Here is an 18,775-nt window from a genome sequence, read left to right as displayed (position 1 = left end):
TTCCTTTGCAGTTTATTACTGTGCTTACAAGCCCTATCTGGGAAGTGCTGAAAGATTCTGGTCAAAGGATTCAGAGAACCAAAAGGCTATGTTCATTTCTCCTGCCCTGCCCTGCCTTACCTCCACTCCAATTGAATGCCTGGCTCCTAGATATTGCCAAGTCTCTATGTCTTAACTTTAGTTAAAATAAAAACCACACATACACTAACAGCCAAACACAGGTGACTGTCTACTTGCCATCTTATGACACCATCTAGGTATCACTGACATTCAGAATCAGACTTAGGTTAAGATGTCACTAGTCTGTCTTTCCCAAACATCACTGCTGTGTGTGTATATGCAGAGATCTACAAGCAGTGTGAATTTAATAATATGGACCAAACAATGAATGTCAAAATATATGCTCATGAAGCAATGGAACCTGGAGGAGAACCTATTACCTCCACTCTCCTAAAGCAATATAATATACTTGTAACTGCATTCTAAATACTTATTCTTATACTCACAGATAAGTATAGCTCTCAGCCCTCACCAAAGAAGCTTCTCTTTGCAGCAGAGACCACTACAGAAGGCTACAACTGGTCAAAGTGCACATTAACAATCCATTGTGGGGTGCTCATCCACAGTTGATACAACTATAACACAACCCCTGCATGTGAGACTTGGGACATCACAGAAGAGAGGGCAGGAAGATTGTAAGAGCCAGAGGACCAGGATGGCTTCCTTCTCTGTGTGATAGAAAACTTGTACCCATGAAATCTGAACAACACAGTTCTTTAAACAAGTCCTGAACAAAGGACAACACCTGAAAACTTGTCAGTGTGGAAGGAGGAAAGCCCATAAAGCCTTACTCCTAGATGAAGAGCTACAGGCAATTAACAGCTGCTGGGAGAGGAAGATCAGTCTTTCCCAGGGAGAAGCCCCCTAATTGGTTATCCAATACCAGTGGCCAGCCCTAAGAGCATATGAGCAATGCTAAATGGACTTGGGAAATTGTATCATATATTTATATGCACACATATATGAAACAATAGTTAGAGAATAGGAGATGACAAAATTGAGAAGGAGTGGGGGAAACACAGGCAGGGGTGGGTGGAAAGTGGGAAGGAAAAGGCAAGTAAATACAGCACTCATATGAAATTCTCAAATAATAATAAATAAATAAAGGTTGGGGATTTAGCTCAGTGGTAGAGCACTTGCCTAGCAAGCACAAGGCCCTGGGTTCGATCCTCAGCTCCAAAAATAAATAAATAAAATAAAATAAAAAATAAATAGCTACAGAGATTGACTGCTGTGGGACTCAGCAGAGGGAGTTCCTGGGTATCAAACTGCTGGCTTCAGACAATTTTGTTTCATCCCCAGGAGTCTCTGTTCTGCCACGAACATGATTGGAATATGTATCACTTTGTTAAATGGTAGAAGTATGGCCTTGTATGAATACAGAGATAGATGAGAATATCTTCTAGCCTCTGAGTCTGAGATCCCACAGCTTCTGCCTCCTGGATGCCTTATCAGGTACTGCCATTGCCTGGCAACAGGAAAAAAAACCCATAATGTCCAGTGAAGGGCTTTGGAGGAAAGCAGTGACTCAAAAGACAGCCAGTCTAAGTGGGAAAGTGATCCCTCTGCCGCTGCTAAAACAAAACTCCAAGAAGCATACACCCTAAAATGGTAACCTGCTTTTCTCTAGAGGCTGAGCATATGGTAGACTTTTTCCTTCTGTTGGTGTGAACTCTGTAGTGTTAACACAGTGTGGATGTCTCATTTAAATAGAAGGACCATGGAAATCTTATCAACAATCAGGTTGCAAATCCCACCTCTTTATCTAAAAGAAGCCATTACTTTAGCACTTCCCCATTCTCATTCTCAAGGCTACTCTGGATGATGGGTTCACTCTAGCTCCTTACTGTCAAAGTCAGAGTTAAGGGAGGCTCAATATACACTTCTCTGGACCTACAGGAACATATAAATAGTCCCTTTTATTCCCGAGAGACAAGATCTTACTCTGTCTCAGGTAGACATCGAACTCACAATGCTCCTGTCTCAGCTTCCCAAATCCTGGGACTACCAGCATGCATTACCATTCTCTAGAGATAACCCAGCACCTGCAATCTTTCTTCAAGGATGATAAGGGAGAAGCAATATTAATATTGTTTCTAAGCTGAGATCCCCAAGTATCTGAAGGAAGGAAAGCAAGACATATTCCTTTATTTTGACACAGGAAAGCCCATAAGGCCCACTTGAAGATGGAAGCTTATGTAGTTAAATTTTAAAGAATCTAAAGTCTTCAGAGCTTTACAAGCAGCCAAGTATCTGCTGATAAGAACAGTGGCTCCTGAGGAGTTGTAGAAAGACCACATTGACAATCTGAAAGGGTTCTTTGGTGGAGTGGTGGCTGGAGCCTTAAGCAGCTGACCGTTTTAAGCACAAATAAACATCATTGTATGCAGAAATCAGAGCTATCTAGTTCAAGGATAGTGGAAACAAAATTCACTCAAGATAATTGTTTATGAGGTACCACAATGGGACCAGAACCAAGATTTGTGTTTATCATCTATTTCGTGATTTTGCTTCTAACATAAATGAACTTCATTACTGACAGTTATTGAAAAGCCACATGTTGCCTCATTTTCCTGAAGGACTTTGTGGAGAGAGAAAGGATGTCTAGGAGACAGCAGAAACAAACAGATGGCAAGGGGGGTTGGTATTTTGGTCAAGCACAGTACAGTGGTTTAGGATCCAGTTGGGCACTGAGTTAGTACAAAATAAGTTAATGCAACCAAGGAAGAAAGAATGGTTTACCTGTAAAAGAACATCTTTGCACAGTGGACACTTTGCATTATGATCTAGGCATCTCTCAAGACATTTCAAGCAAAAGGTATGCCCACAAGGTGTTGTGACTGGTTCATAGAATAATCTGAAATTTAGGAAATAAAATAGGAGAAAATTGTAAAAAGATTTTAAAAGATAGGGGAATTCGTGGTTAAGGTTTCACAGAACTGCTTGTCAAAACCTGTGGGAGGGGTACTCTTTTTCTGTTTCATCACTGGTACTGTTACACCTAAGGAAAACATTTTTTTTTCATTTCTGAACTATAGATATAAAGATGCATAGGTTCATAGTTAGGGCATAACTAAATCATTTTGTAACATTAGTTCTAGCCTTTTCCTCTTTGGTCCAAGAAAAATTCAGATTAGTGCTCAGAGTGTCTGAATAGATTCCATTATTAAAAATTATTTAGCCAACCTGCTTACCTAAGTATATTGTAAGCACACAGATACACACAGAGAGATACACACATGCAGACACACACATCATATTACTACAGGGACCCTATTCATCATATTACTACAGGGAAAAACTCAATTTGTTTGCTAACCTTTAATCTTTTCTTCATTTAAGTGATGTTTGGTGCCTGAAGGTTCTTACAACTGTAACAAACATGTGCCTGTCTTTTGTGTGGATAGACAATTTTCCTAGCAGTAGTAAGTAATATTGTTACTGCACTCACTCCTATCAACATATATATATGTGTGTGTGTGTGTGTGTGTGTGTGTGTGTGTGTGTATGTGTGTGTATAAATCTATCTACATTCTCACATATAAAAATATGTTCATATGTACCATATTTCTAATAGATCTTATTTTAATTGCTTTCAGAAGGGAGGATGTTTTTAAATCAATCTGGGAACCCTTAATAAAAAGTGTTCTGCACATTCAGAGATGCATAGATTTACTTTGTGTAAAGAGAGATTCACCTGAAGCAGGACCAGGAGTTAGGGTCAGCTGGTGATGACTATTAAGAAGTGTGGTTCACATTTAACAAGATGATGAGCACAGAAAGAAGGGAGACAAATCTTGATTAGCTTCTTTTGACTTCCCAAGAGTATTCAATTTAGAGCAAGAGGTTGTTAGCCTCATATTATATGGTGTCACACTTAATTAGAGGCCAATAGAAGAAGAGGTCAATGATTTGAGGAGGAGGAGGGGCACAGGAGGAGTTGGAGTGGGGAAAGGGAGAGGTGCAAATGGTGTAAATACAGTACTCAGATATGACATTCTCAAAAAATCAATTAAAAAAGAACTATAAACATTTGGTGAGTCTTAATACATCCCAATGAGTTACTTTATTGGTTGATTTGTTTGAGGCAAAACTTGGCAAGTTGCTTTCTAAATGCAATAAGGAAATACAAAGGGCTGAAAGCCAAGAAATATCTGAAGAACAAGGATGTGGGAAGACTTGCTCCACCAAGCATCAGAACTTATTATAAAGTCATGGTGACTAAAACAGTGTGTACTAGCACAAGGACAAACAGATTCACAGAACAGAATAGGAAGCTCAGGAATAGACCCAAGCATGGATTCTTGACGTATGGCAAATGGAACATTTTAAAACACGGCCACATGAGGACTTTTAATGCACAAATAGTATACCCTATAAATGCTATAATGGCTATCTGTACGGGGAAATGAAAGTGGACTCTTTTACATCATACACAAAAATCAATTCCAGGTGATCTGAAAAAGTAAATTTAAAAAGGAAAACAATACAGTTTTCAGAACATATAAAATAAAACATCTTTATGACACAGAGATAAAAAATCAAGAAAATTCAGAGACACTAAATATAAATGAAAAGATTGCTAATTTTAACAGCGCTAAGATTAGGACTTTTTAGGTTCATTTAAAAGCATAACTAAATAGGCAGACAAAATACATAGTAGGAGAGAGTGCTTGAAATGCACAGGTAAGAAAAAGCTTGTATCTAAATACACCTACAGCTTGTAAGAAAAACACACACCTAAAGCAGTAGGAAAAACAAATAATCTAGTAGAAAAATGGGCAAACACTGGCACATGCAAAAACAGTGACCATTCATGGTATTTCCAAACTAGAGCCAACTCAAGTATCCATCTGGAATAGAATAAAGAGACTGTGGCACACTCACACAATGAGATGCTATGTGCTAACAAAAATGAATAAACTTCACTTACATGTTGATACTGAGTTCAAAAGAAGCAACCAGGTTGATGCAATACATTAGAATTCAAAGTTTTAAGATTTAGGCCAAACTAGATGATACCATTTACAGCTGCATATATACATGGTAAAATTATAAGGAGAAACAGAATAGAACTCAAGATAGTAGCTTGGGGGTTGGGTTAGTTACTTTTATATTGCTGTGAGAGAACACCATGACCAAGGCAACCTTTATAGAGGATAGCATTTACATGAGGCTTATGATTCCGGAGGGTAGGTTCCTGCAAGGACAGCACGTGACAGGCAAAGTGGCTGGAGCTAGAAGCTGAGAGCTCACCCCTCAAACCTCAAGCAGCAACAGAGAGAGTCATCGGGATGACAGAAGGTTTGGAAAGCTCAAAGTCTGCCCTCAGGGACACACCTGCTCCAGCAAGTCCACACCTCTTAAGACTCTGCAAACAGTGCCACCAACTGTAGACCATTCAAATGCACGAGACTATGGGGGTCATCTCATTCAAACCACAACAGGAGTTGTGGTTAAGTATGGTCCTTATTGAGAAAAGGCATATATGGACAATGGACAATTTCTGGGATCTTGCTGATGTCTTAATTATTAAACCAAGGGGTTACATGAATCTTTATAATTTTTCTTCAGAACATATATTTTTTACAATTCAAGATGGGTTTCTGAAGTATGATTTCAGGGCGGGTTCAGGAACTGCTGAGCTGAATGAATTCTGTGCATCTGACTGTTTTATGTGGTGTGGTGTGTGTGTGTGTGTGTGTGTGTGTGTGTGTGTGTGTGTGTGTGTGTGTGTAAATAAAACCTAAGGCCTTATACGTGCGAGGAAAGTGTTCTATCACTGAATCACATCTTCAAATCTTTGTTTGGGTTTTTTGTTTGTTTGTTTGTTTGTTTGCATTTTTAAAAAATTTTTGAGACAGGATTTTTCTATGTAGCCCTGGCTATCCTGAACTCACTTTGTAGACCAGGCTGGTCTCGAACTCACAGATATCCACCTGCCTCTGCCTCCTGAGTGCTGGAATTAAAGGTATACCCCATTACCACCCATACTTTGTTTATTGTTTGTTTTTAAGATAAGGCCTTGTTATAGCCCTGGTTCACCTTAGACCCCTGGCAATCCTCTTACCTCAGTTTCTCAAGTGCTGGGATTAGAACTATGTGTTCTCTTCCCTAGATTCCTTGGTGTTTTTCAGGGGTAGGTTCTTACTCTGTAGCTCATGCTGGCCTGTAACTCCTAATTTTCCTGCGTCAAACTTCTGACTATTGGCATTACAAGCATATACCACCACACTCAGCATATCTGAATACTTTTATATATCATTTGATGATACATATGAGAATGACTGATGAATCCTACTACTAATACGCAAAACTTTTTCCTGAGCACTTGATTATTGAGACTACTGCCCTTCTAAGAATATAAATATAAATTTCTTGCTATATTTCTGGCTATATGCAACACTGTTTCCATTAAAATTTACTACATATTAATAAGTGGCAATTATGATTAGCTCTATTTTACTGCTGAGGAAATTAAAACTCAAACAGACAGGATAACAAGCCAAAGATTATACAGCTAGCTGATAGACAGAAAACTTGGAATGTATAATCAAATCTGACTCCACAACTAATCTTCCTCCTTCAGTCTACGAGAAAGCCAGGGTTACATGCATCAATATATTAAATACATCCCAGCCAGCCAGCCAGCCAGCCAGTGATCCATCTGCCCACATACACACTTCCACAAAGCACTTTTCTCCTTCCCTTTCGGTCACTCTCCCTGCTTTCTCTGCTCTCCAAAAGGAGACACAAAGATTCTTACCTAAGAAGACAGAGGTATACACGAGGATGTCTGTCCTTTTTCCATTTAACAGAAGGATTTTGAAAGCACTTCAGGGAGACAGTTTTAAATCAGAGCAGGGCCAGCTTGTCTTACAAGAAAGCATTTCACATTATCGGAGTGATGGGGTAAACAATAGTAAAAAAAAAAAAAATGCCTTCAGTTAGATGTCCGTCCAGATAAAATGTCTGGCTTATCTGGAAAGAGCTATCTTTTCCCACCAGTGACAGCTTGCACTGTGTTCTTTTGCTATCAGATTACAGCAAAGAAAAAAAGAAGGCGGAGGGAGAGAGAGAAAGAAAGGAAAGTAAACTACCTTAATACTCAGTGACTTAGGAAGCTATAACTAGATTATATATAAAGCTGATCCTTTTGCTTATCATCAGTGGGTCACCGGAGAACTAGTCAGATAGCAAATATTCTCACTTCACATCTCAAAATATAGTATTATCCCAAAGGTATCAGCAAATACTCTCACTTCACATTCAAAATATAGTATTATCCCAAAGGCATCGCTTTATGGCAACCCAGAGATGAGCCCCAATGGCTAGGGTGATATGTGCCAGGTAAACTTCAAGGAGAATTTCATGCCTCTCATGATTGCAGGGCAGGGTTCTGAGGTGTTGGGTTAGAGGGAGACTTCCCTTAATGGAGTTCTTCCAATTCAACAATGGAGACTTGAGATTGATAAAGATCTCACTTATGTACTCTCTAATTACTCTTTCATAAAAAAAAAAAATAGGGCCTCATGTAGCACAGGATGGCCTTGAACTCAATGTAGACAAAGACGACTTTGAACTCTTCACCTTCCTACATCTAAGTCCAAGTGCTGGGTTTACAGTGTGTGCCTGTACCACTACACCTGGCTTCCATTCACACTTTCTGCCCTTCCCCTGTGAAACTTAAAGCCTGATCAATTTTCTCTCTCAAATCAAACTGTGTAAATTCATGGTTTATCTAACTTTTCTCTACCAGGGCAATACCACAGGCTTAGAATTCAGTCTAGAATCTTGTACAGATGGTACAAATGTCTAATTCATGACCAAGCAGCTCGAAATTATCTGTGATTTTAGACCTGTGATGATTAATGCCAATTGTCAACTTGACAGGATGTAGACTCACCTAAGAGACAAATCTCCATGACCCTTGTGAGGGATTATCTGGATGATTAGTCCGAGGTGGAAAGACCCATCTTAACTGTGGGCAGCACCATCCCATGGGCTGGGATCTTAGACTGACTCCAAAGTGGGCTGAGCACTAGCACTCATAACTGTCTGTTTCCTGTGTGTCGTGAAATCAGTGTGAGCAGCAGGACTCCTGATCTTACAGCCACACTTTGCCCACCTGCTGTTAGGCCTTCCTCACTGGGAGAGAATGAGCCCCGCCAATAGTGAGCCAGAATAAACACTTCCTCCCTCAAACGGCTTCTGGTCAAATATTTAGTCAGAGCAACAAGAACAGTAACCAAGTACAAAGGCTCTCCTCCAAACATGAGGCCTAAACAAAAGCCAACAACAATCATGACAAAAAGAGCAATGGCTACACGTGGGAAAAGGAACTTTTCAAGACTAGAAAAATACAGCAAAGGCATCCACACAAAACAAATTTGGTCAGCATCTGATGTGCAACTTACAGACAAACCCTGTTGGAAAGGAATCTACATGTTTCTTTCCAAGGTCTGAAGTGTTAAGGGCTTCAGATCAAAAAGCCCTTTAGGCTAGCCAGGTTCCTTACACTACAAGGCAGTGAGAGTCTAGCTATAATTTCGTAGCCTACATAACAGCTACTCTGGGCAAGGATGGAACAAGGGTCAGGAAGAGGGACACAATGGCTTTTAAGCTCAGGGGGTGTGAACTAGAGGGGGTGCTTATCCTCTGTGTGTTTATTTCTTGGACCAAATTCCTAACTCTTCTACAAAGTCCCTTGTGATTAGGGACAAAGAAGATGAAAGAGGAAAAGAAAAGGAAGAGGAACAAAGGAATTTCAACCTCAGGATTTTTATTCCGCAGGGAAAACACAAACAGGATGAGTCTGTATGTTTGATTTTGGGTCGCCTGGATTTTGGCAGGAGTGTTAAGGAGGGTTAAGCAGAACAAAGAGCTGCTCTTTCTGAGTAAGCTAAATTAAATCTACTTCACAGTGCCTACCATGGCCTTTTGAGCCACAGCACTGCTGTGGTGGCGATGAGGCCCAGTCTCTGCTTGAAAGCAGGAGTTTGCTATCTCCTATCTTGGCTTTAGTGTGCTGCACTTGGCACTCTGTTGTGAGGGGCTGGATGAAGTGGTGCAAAAGATCTTTTTCTACAGTTCATCCCACTCTAGTCCACACCACTTAGACTCCTGACAGTGTGTTCGAAGCTTGACAACACCTGTGCTGTATCTGCTGAGCTGGCTGACACCTGCTTATGCTTATGAACACATCTTGCTACTACAGATTTTTTGTGTATTATTATCTTACTGTTATTGTTAATATTGTTGTTATTATTATTATTGTGATACTGGTTATTGAAACCAGGACCTCATGAATGGTTGCCAAGTGCTCTGCCACTAAGTTATTCCCCTAAACCTAAGTATATTTTCTTTAAGAAAAGCCCATGTTTCAGGTAATAGTTGCCTTATTTTTATTCATATGATAAAAAAGTCATTCAGAACATAAACTGACATGACCAATAGGAGAGAAATAAGAGCTTGCAAAAGACAGGCAAACAGTTGTTCAAATGTCTCAGTTCCATCTTAATATTTTTGAAGAAAGTCACCACATTTGAGAATCTAATGAAAGTTGTATGCTTCTGTCTTAGTAACACACACACACACACACACACACACACACACACACACACATACACACACACACACACAGACTTTTACATATTACTTCGGTGAATTCATGGGTCTATTTGGATGCATATAGAGAGATTCCCCAGAAGACTGTGGATCTAACATTAAAGACTTCTGGGTAAGAAGAAAAAAAATAATTAATTTTTTGGAGTACTTACTGTTTTCCAAGCATTACTCTAGGCATTAATGGTTTTTCTTAATTAATCATCACAACCCATGGAGTACACACCACTGGTTTCTACTTTACTAAAGTAAAATTAGTGGCAGCAAATGGCAAATGTCCCTTGCTCTAGGACAGGGTCTGTAGGTGGAAAGAGCTAGGGTTCAAACATTGACTTCAGAGTCCCTTCTCTCAGCCACTAAATCACAGCAACAAAATGCAATAAACTTTTTAACTTCAGACCACAATCACAGAATCTGTCTATTTGTTGTTGAATTGGTATATATCAATAATCTGCTCTTCAGAGACCAGAGGAAGTAGAGACAACATACACAACCCAATTTAGGCTACTAGTTGGCATTGATATTAACCCTTGAGCCTTTAGTTCTTAATTTAGTAGTTTGGATTCAGGGTTACAAGTTCAAATACCTCTAAGGCTCAAGCAATAATGTGAGACAGGCTAGTATAAGTTAACAGGATCATGACAGGCTGGAAAGCATATATCCTGTTTCAGCATCGTCATATATAACAAAATCAAATCGGATGAGGACCAAATAAACATGTTCACCTTGTGGTCCATCATCAGTTTTTGACCTTTGTTCTCTTGCCACTCCCTAGGTCTTTCTAAGTCAGGATTTAAGGATGTGAAGAACACCATTTGTAAGCTGGGGACACCAGCAGTCTATGACAATGTGGTTTCCATTTCATCTGTGCCATGATTTACATACTAACTAACTCAGTAGTTACTAGAAGAAAGGCCCAGGTACCAAAGAGAAGGAAGTACCAGGCAGTAAGTGATGGCCCACATCACATACCTCATACACAGTGAGCATTCAAGGTCAGAGGCATCAAAAGATGCAAGCGGAATACTGAGGTCTGGTTTGGCCACTTGAAGAGCAGGAAGATCTGTGATTCAGAAAACAGTTAAGTCAGAGCTGGATCAACTTGGTTTTATAGACAGTACTTCTGAGGGAAAAAAGGTTTTCAGATTTTCAATTTCAAACTTCCCCCAGAGTTTAGTTTAGTGGCTGCCTGAGCAATTGCCAATGGGTTTCCCTAAGTAAGCTCCCAGGGGTGTTTTAGCAGTCCCCAAAGACAGAGAAGTCCAAGGCTAGAGCTCCTGGGGAACGTTCAATTCTGAAGGCACCTCACTCAGCAGTAGCGGCAGTGGCAACTCCAAGGACTGAGCCAGGCCTTCAGAGCTGATACTGAATCTTGGAAAGATAGGAGGCCATAGCTACTGCTTCTCAGAATGCAACTAAGTGAGACCTGACCATACCTCTCTCATCCTACATTCCCAGAACAAGGATGAAGGCAGGAAATGGTTGGCCTGGAAGAAAGTGACATGATGTAAAACATGGGATGGCATTACTTGATGGGCTGCCTGCCCCAATGTCTTGATTATGAATGTAATTATCATACGGCACTTTCAGTGTGATGGGTACCCTGTACACTCTCATGAAAACCTCATTGCAACCCCTGGTGTTTCACAGCTGGAAAGTGCCAGAGCTAGGTCATAAACTCAGAGCCAGGAGAGCCCCCAGACAGAGGGTATGTATATATGTCAGTGAGCCCAGTCATCTGCATTAAGCTACATTCTCCCTGGGTAGATTTAGTACCTTGTTTGGAGACTTTATTGGGCACATCTGTATCTTCTTGAATTTCATCAATTTGGCAATGGTTCCTTTTTTTCCCCTGGCATTTGCCGGACCTGATGGAGGCAGCATCCTGCTCATCTTCTTCCTGATCTTTCACACTGTCTTCTTGACCACCCACCTTTACTTGAGCTGAATTCTCCACGTTGCTGCTGTCTCCCCCAGCTGCTGCTTCCTCCTGACTAGAACAGTGTGGAAGCTCTGGATTCTCCTAGATGAAGCAAAAGCCAGACATCAAAATGTACGTGAGACCAATATTGTCCTTCAGTAGTTTACCCTGAGGGGACAAAGAGAAAGCAACATAACCCGGATCTTCACTCCTGAACACTCAATGACTACACAACTCAATGGAGGGGCAGTCATGAGGCTTATTGCTCACATCTAATGTTTCTATGTCAAAGACATGCTTAGCTTAAGTAGAGTTAGGGGACTTCCCTAGGCAAGGACAAAAGGCACATGGGAGGAAAAGCTCCCTAGGCAGGGGTGAAGGGGGGGCTGCAAGGGAAGCACCAGTCCGCCCTCCTATCCAAACCATTCCCCAGTGGTCTGTGAGGGATGTCCTGTTCCTGGATACTTCCTATCCCCCTCTCTGTCATTCATAGCCATTTTTCAAAGGACGTTAGGGAAGGCTTTGGGCCAGCTCTGTACAGGCCTGCCAAGGCAAGCCATGCTTCACAGCTACATGCTATTTTCATCAGAGGGACAGGGGACAATCCATTCCTTTTCCTCAATCTTGGGTGAAAAGTCTGAAAAGGAGACAAAAAATAATTTGACTTAATAGTTCGTCTCTAGCCTTTTAGAGAATTTCATCCAGGAGAAGGATATTAGAAAATTATAGAACTAATTCCGAAGAATATATATGTGCTTATATATTTGACAGCAAAATGGCCACCTTCATTGTTTCCCTCTACCCCTGCCAGAACTTCTAGTGGACACAGGCGAGAGAACACAATGAACTGGAGAGGAAAGGAGAGGATGTGGGTTTTCGCAGTCTATATCCCAGGATGTTCAGGGGGTTCCAAGGACTAAATAAAACAGTACTACAGCCTTGCCTTTTCATGAACCCAGAGCACTATCCGCATAAGAACCCAAGGCCTTGCAAAACAAAGTGTGGGTGCAAATGCACTCGTTGATCCCCAGCCAGCTCACCTCAGAAAGCCAGAGGTTCTGTTTCCTTCATTTCAGACTGAATTTCAAGTAGGAGTCCCCATTCCTAGTGTTAGCTGTCTTAATCATGTACTAATGACCACTAGGGGCTCTGATTTCAGGAGATACTCCAAGTTCTGCATTTACCAAGAAAAATCAGCCACCTTGAATTTTCTTCCTTCTCTAGAGCAGGGACAAAAACTGGGAAGATGTGAGCATTCAGGGCTTATATGCAAGTGAGGAACTTCAGGTAGAAATGAAGAAGAAACTGCTCCCCAAAGGTGCCCAGGAATTCAGTATTAAACCTTGCTTTATGTCTGGTCCTTTTGAGCCCTGACTTCTGCCCACTTACCCTGTGGCAAAAAGACCAGCTCCCGAAGCCCATTCCTCTGTGTTCTGTTCTCAATTTAACTCTCATACCCCTACTTTGCTATAAATGTGCATGAGAAGCCGACTTATGTGGAAGGTATAAACAAGAACAAGAAATCCCCTCACCCATTTGCTTCCCAAATGGAGTTACCTTTGCACAAAGTTCTCACTGGTGCTCAAAAGCTTGAATCTGCCCCAAAGCTGAAGCCAATAAGCATACCCCAAATACATGGTTTCTGGGGAAATGGGCCAATCTCTTTCTACTTCTATCAAATCTCTCAGTTTTCTGGATCTCACCAAGAGTACGAACACATTAACAACGAAATAAGCTTTTGACCATGTCTGAAATTCCCAGTTGTAGCTTTAAGCAAAGGACACAGCCATTATCAACTCCATCTTTCTTTTTCCCTCAGGAACCCAAGTAGGAGAGGTAGGGCTCTCTTTTCGTGTGCCCACAAAAGAGCCAAACGAAGCATCATGAGTGAGCTGGGTGAGTTGAGTTTTACCTGTGACAACTTTGGTAGATTATGGCTGGTGCCTTCAGTAGCCATTGACTCTACGTGTTCCTTTAATCTAGGGTGAGGTGCCAACAGCTTCAGGATATCAGGAGAATGTTCCTGAGAATCCCCCGGGACTGATGGTGTAAAGAAACTAAAGAGAAGCTGTGACATAAAACAGAAGACTTCACTACTCAAGTTTCTACAGGTGCTAGACTAAGGTGAAGGGGGAGGGTTGGGGACCAGAGAGCACACAGCTTGCAAGGCAAAACTCCAATGAGGAAGCCTTGGAGCAGTGTCCCTAGACACACTAAGGAGAAGTTGTTGCATTGACACACGTCAGAATCATCCGGGGGGGGGGGGGGGGAGAAAGATTACTTAGTTATTTTTTATTTTATTTTATTTTGTTTTATTTTTTGAGACAGAGTTTCTCTGTGTAGCTTTGCGCCTTTCCTGGATCTCGCTCTGTAGACCAGGCTGGCTTCGAACTCACAAAGATCCACCTGCCTCTGACTCCTGAGTGCTGAGATTAAAGGCATGTGCCACCATTGCCTGGCAGATTGCTTAATTATTAAGAGCACATACTGTCCGATTCCCAGCACACATGTAAGGTGGCTCACAACCACTTGTAACTTCAGCTCCAGGGATAGCTGACACCTCTGACCTCCAGAGGCACCAGTACTCATGTGCAAACACCCACACGCACATTCAAACACACACATATTAAAAAAAAAATAAAATATATCTTTTTTTTTTAAAGAGTCACCTAGGAGCTTATGAAAATGTCAGTTCCTGGGTCCCGCTTCAATCTCCCCAGATCTGAAAGTACAACCCAGGAATCTGAGTTTTGAGAAGGCATGACAGATGCCTTTGTTCCTTAGCCAAGGTTAAGAGCCGCCTCTATGGTGCCATCACTGCAGAATTAGCTGCAATGGGGCTTTAAAATCTATGTGAACCAAAGAATATAGAGATTAAGTCAGAAGAGATGCCTCCTTCACTGGTTAGTTTTTCTCTTTTTCTTTTTTTTTCTTTCTTTTTTTTCTTTTTTGAGCTGAGGGTTGAACCTAGGGCCTTGCACTTGCTAGGCGAGCGCTCTACCACTGAGCTAAATCCCCAACCCACTGGTTAGTTTTTTGTCAAGTTGATACAAACTAGGTCATCCTGAGAAGAGGGTGCTTAAATTGAGAAAATGCCTATATCATATTGGCCTGTAGACAAGTTTGTGTGGGTATTTTCTTGATTAATGATTAATGCAGAAGGGACCAGGACACTGTGGGTGGTGCCACCCCAGGCAGGTGCTCCCAAGTGTGTATGAGAAAAGTAGCTGAATATGACCCTGAGACTCAATCCAGTAAGCAGATGCCTCCATGGCCTCTGCGTGAGTTCCTACTTCCAAGTCCCTGCCTTGAGTTCCTGCCCTGACTTCCCTCACTGATAGACTGTGCCCTGGGATGTGTAAGGAAAACAAACCCTCTCTTTCCTAAGCTGCTTTTGGTCATGGTGTTTATCACAGCAACAGAGAAGCAAACTAGGACACTTCAGTTGAAGAATGCAGAATCAAGTCTGCAACAACTCAATGGGCAGAGAAGCTCACAAATCTCCACTGGGTTCCTTGCTGCTGTTTTTCTCTGCTTATCTGTTTTGTTCCCACCCCCACCCCCATCATCACCCCTGGATTTTAATCTCTTTTGAGCTGGGGACCTGAGTAAGTATATGTTAAGAAAGCAGAGCTCAGACTTCCTCTCCCCTTCCAGCCTCTTCTTCCTGGTCATCCATACAGAAAATGTTCAAGTACCTAGGGGCATGTAGGTAGTAGAAGAGAGAAAGGAGAAGAAAATGCTCTAGGTGTCAAAGACAAGCTTCCAAGTGCAGGCTGTACTGTTAGCTGTCCACAGTCTTGCTTCAGCTCTCCTCTATGCCATCAGGGGTTAGGGACTGTAAGTATGCATCTACCTAGCCATCTGCGTACATACGAGCGTGCGTGCGAGCGTGCAGCTGCGAGAGAGGGCATTATCAATCAGCTTCTAAAACACACTGAAATGTTTATCACCTAGTAGACCCTGCCATGTTTGGAGCCCACTATAGAATGTCCAACAGTGTTGTTCAGTCTACATAGTCGGGAGTGTTAATTCAAGAGAATTTAAAAGAACGCTAAACTCAAAATTTGGCTTATTCTCTTGCTCGTCCTCCAAAGTTTTTTCATGATGTTCCTCCCTGCTTCTGCTCTTTCCCTGCACAGAAACCTTACTCAAGTGCTGCCTCACCTCAATACTCCCATTTCTCTGACCTCATCTGTCCCTTCACGTGCTCTACAGACCATGATCCTGAGCCTTAAACTATACTGCCTTACTTTGCACTGTGTCACAAAATAAGTCTTCCTCTCCACTCAGAGATAAATGCCTAATAAATACACATCACACTCATGGAAATGATGAAGGCATTTATATATCAAAGGGATCAAGAAGAAATCTAGCGCTCAGGTGCCTCAAGTCCTCAGAGAGATGTTTATGTTTCCTAGCATTGCTAAAACCCCTACTTTCCAGGTTTAAGTTGATAAAGGTGGGAAGGCTCACAATGCCCAGGGTCATAAGTATAATCTTTCAGAGCTCACTCATCCCCAGGAGTCAATGTTGGTTCTCAGAAATCCTACCCAGGGACCCAAAAGGGTATATCCACTTCTGAGACAGTCTCCCTGGAGGGCCATACAGCACCCAGGTACAAGGTTGGAAAGAAAGAAGGTAGCATAAGGAAAAGGAGGCCAGGGGTTAGAATCAAAAGAAACAAGGCAGGAATAATACAGCAGTTCCCTTCTTAGCTTTACTACCCATGATCTCTCTGTAGGCCTTCTCAACGGCTTTGGAAAGCACAAGTCAGGGCCAGCTTTCAGGGAGAATAATCGTTCCACATGAATGAAAGTAGTTCTGATGTAATTTCAGCCATAGAAAGGCCCAGGTCAAGAAGGAAGGGGGTGGTCCAGAATCTGTAGTTTAAAATAAAACATTAATAAGCTTCTAAGGAGGCTTATTAATGCCTAGTGCATCTGGACCATTTGTCAAATGTTTAGCCTTATAACTGGAGTAATCCAGTGAATACACACAGTTGAGGCCTCTCAGTGTGTTTACATGGCTGTTGTAGCTCCATAACACTCAGCAGAAAATTGCCTCCAAATTCTTACATTAATTTCAGAATTTTGTAAGACTTATCTTAAGCACACATTCACTTGTATTGACTGGCCTTCATATTAACCAACAAAATATTGCAAGTTCCATGGGGAACTTAGGCCTTCTTGTGCCTACAGAGTTTCACACAATGCCTTGTCTTTCATCAGGCAGTTATAGAAATCACAATAGTCCATCCTTAAAAGCAAACTGGAGAGAGAGGTTAGTTCAACTGATAATACCAGAAACTCTTGGGCCACCTGAGGAGCAAATGAAAGGTAAAGAAGCATGTGGCCTCAAGAAAGTCACTGAGCCTTAGATTCCTCGTCTATTCATCTCATCTATAACATGGTGAGAAATTAAGTGAGGTTATGGGACTATATGGAACCTTCTACAGAAAATACCAACCAACTGTCTGGCACATAGTCAATGCTCAGGTAATGCTATACCATGGGCTGACTACACTTAAGTTTTAGAAAAGGTCCATAGATTGCTAATAATTCTGTCTGAGTCATGCCCCTTTCAATAGAACCTTATCCACATACACAAACCAGGTCAAATGTTTTTCCAGACAGGAAATTCTATGCGAGAGTCAGAAAATCCAGAGTCCAACCTCTGCCAATATTATCAGTTTTGCTAAATATTCCATTCTACACTCTTCAGAGACCAGTTCTATCTCACTTTCTTCCTCCCTGTCCCTGTCAAACATTACACATGGATAGGAAGGCTTGTGGCCTGGTGTTAAATGGTTGCTTGGGAACAGGAAACCAAATACAATCACTGAGTGTCAGCATCCAACTTCCAGACACCAGAAGAATATATTAGAATAAATGACAAAGCTCATCAAATCAGTATGCTTGAGTCTTCAATCAAGTTCTTGGTATTTCTCATGATGTTTGTTTTCTAACCACAATCTCCTGGTACCCAAGAGTTGGAAGGCCTAATTAGATTGTTTCATAATGGACTCTGACTTTGCATTTGTGAGATACTGGGTTTAGTTTTCTAGCAGAAGAGGTAAAGATTTGAGTTCTGTATGTGGCAAGCAATGGAGCTAGCCTCCATGTGTGACTAGTGAAATGTGCGATTCAGCCAAAGAAAAGTTATACAGTGGTAAACAGCCCCCAACCCTGGCCCCTGACCTCTCATCAACAAGCAAACTGTCCTCAGTGAGCCCTCATACCCAGGTTAGCTTATTTGCTTTAGTTTGGTTTATCTCCCACTGATTCCAAGTCAAAGAATTCATCATTGGTTCCCACAAAAAAAAGTAGGACCTGCCAATTTGATAGTACATACCAGAACAGCGCGGCTTCTGGGCAATTAGTTGGTATCTCTCTCATGCCCCTTAAACCCAGAGAACCACCCATTCAGGATCACAGATATCGAGGAGTGTCACATCTTCATCTTTCTCCCTAGAGAAGATAGACTGGTGGGGGTCCACTAGATAGCTGACGCTGAGTAACTCAACTCACCCTTTGAGCTTCAGCTCTGGCTTTCTTGTTCTTTCCGTCAAGAGATACACAATAGAGAAATTCTCTGAGTGCTTCCTCCACCTTGCCTAGGGTGGCTAAAGCTTGTGCTTTTCTGAAGTGTGCCTGGAAGAAAACATTAGCAGTCAGTCACATCTTCTTAATCTTCTTAATGTAGCCACTACTAACAGCGATTGCTGAGTACTTCCTGAGCAGTCACTATTGGGTGGAGTGTTGTCCAAAGACTTGGATTTTCACCCCGGTAGCAATGGCTAACTATTCTGAGTCCCATTTTAAAGACAACAAAAGGGGGATCCAGAGAACTAACTTGATCAAAGTACAACAGCTGGAAAGCTGTAGAGTCCAAGTTTAAACCTGGGACTGACCATGTACAAAGCCCATACTTTTAGCTTCTATGCTTACAACCTCCTCTTCATCCCACAGCTGAGGATCACAAACATGTCAGAGCCTCCATTTAACCACAGACTACAATAGTTCCATTTCCACTGCTCATCCAGAGATGACTTGCCTCTCTTTGAACTGGTCTGTAAGACAGTCAATCACTTTTTTTTGAGAGAGAAAGAGACAGACAGGATTTCTTTGTGTAGTTTTGTGCCTTTCCTGGAACTCACTTGGTAGCCCA

The 18,775-nt window shown here is 41.7% G+C and overlaps 1 protein-coding gene across 2 annotated transcripts in view; it reads right to left on the bottom strand.

The window, feature by feature from the left end:
- The window catches only part of Lonrf3 (LON peptidase N-terminal domain and ring finger 3), a 38,052-nt gene that overhangs the window by 12,746 nt on the left and 6,531 nt on the right, over positions 1-18,775 (bottom strand). Inside the window, exons 3-7 of one of the 2 annotated variants that reach the window (XM_036174416.1) lie at positions 18,136-18,258; positions 13,518-13,673; positions 11,461-11,707; positions 10,657-10,747; positions 2,803-2,917 (exon numbers count right to left, since the gene is read on the bottom strand). In XM_036174416.1, the coding sequence (XP_036030309.1) occupies positions 2,803-2,917; positions 10,657-10,747; positions 11,461-11,707; positions 13,518-13,673; positions 18,136-18,258 (732 nt within the window). The remainder of the gene's footprint in view (positions 1-2,802; positions 2,918-10,656; positions 10,748-11,460; positions 11,708-13,517; positions 13,674-18,135; positions 18,259-18,775) is intronic. The other variant, XM_036174418.1, reaches the window with a different exon arrangement.

This window comes from Onychomys torridus, chromosome X (genome assembly GCF_903995425.1).
Source record: "Onychomys torridus chromosome X, mOncTor1.1, whole genome shotgun sequence".
Lineage (NCBI taxonomy): Eukaryota > Metazoa > Chordata > Mammalia > Rodentia > Cricetidae > Onychomys > Onychomys torridus.
The sequence above is the reverse complement of the archived record's forward strand: the minus strand, read 5'-3'. Positions and strand labels throughout refer to the sequence as shown.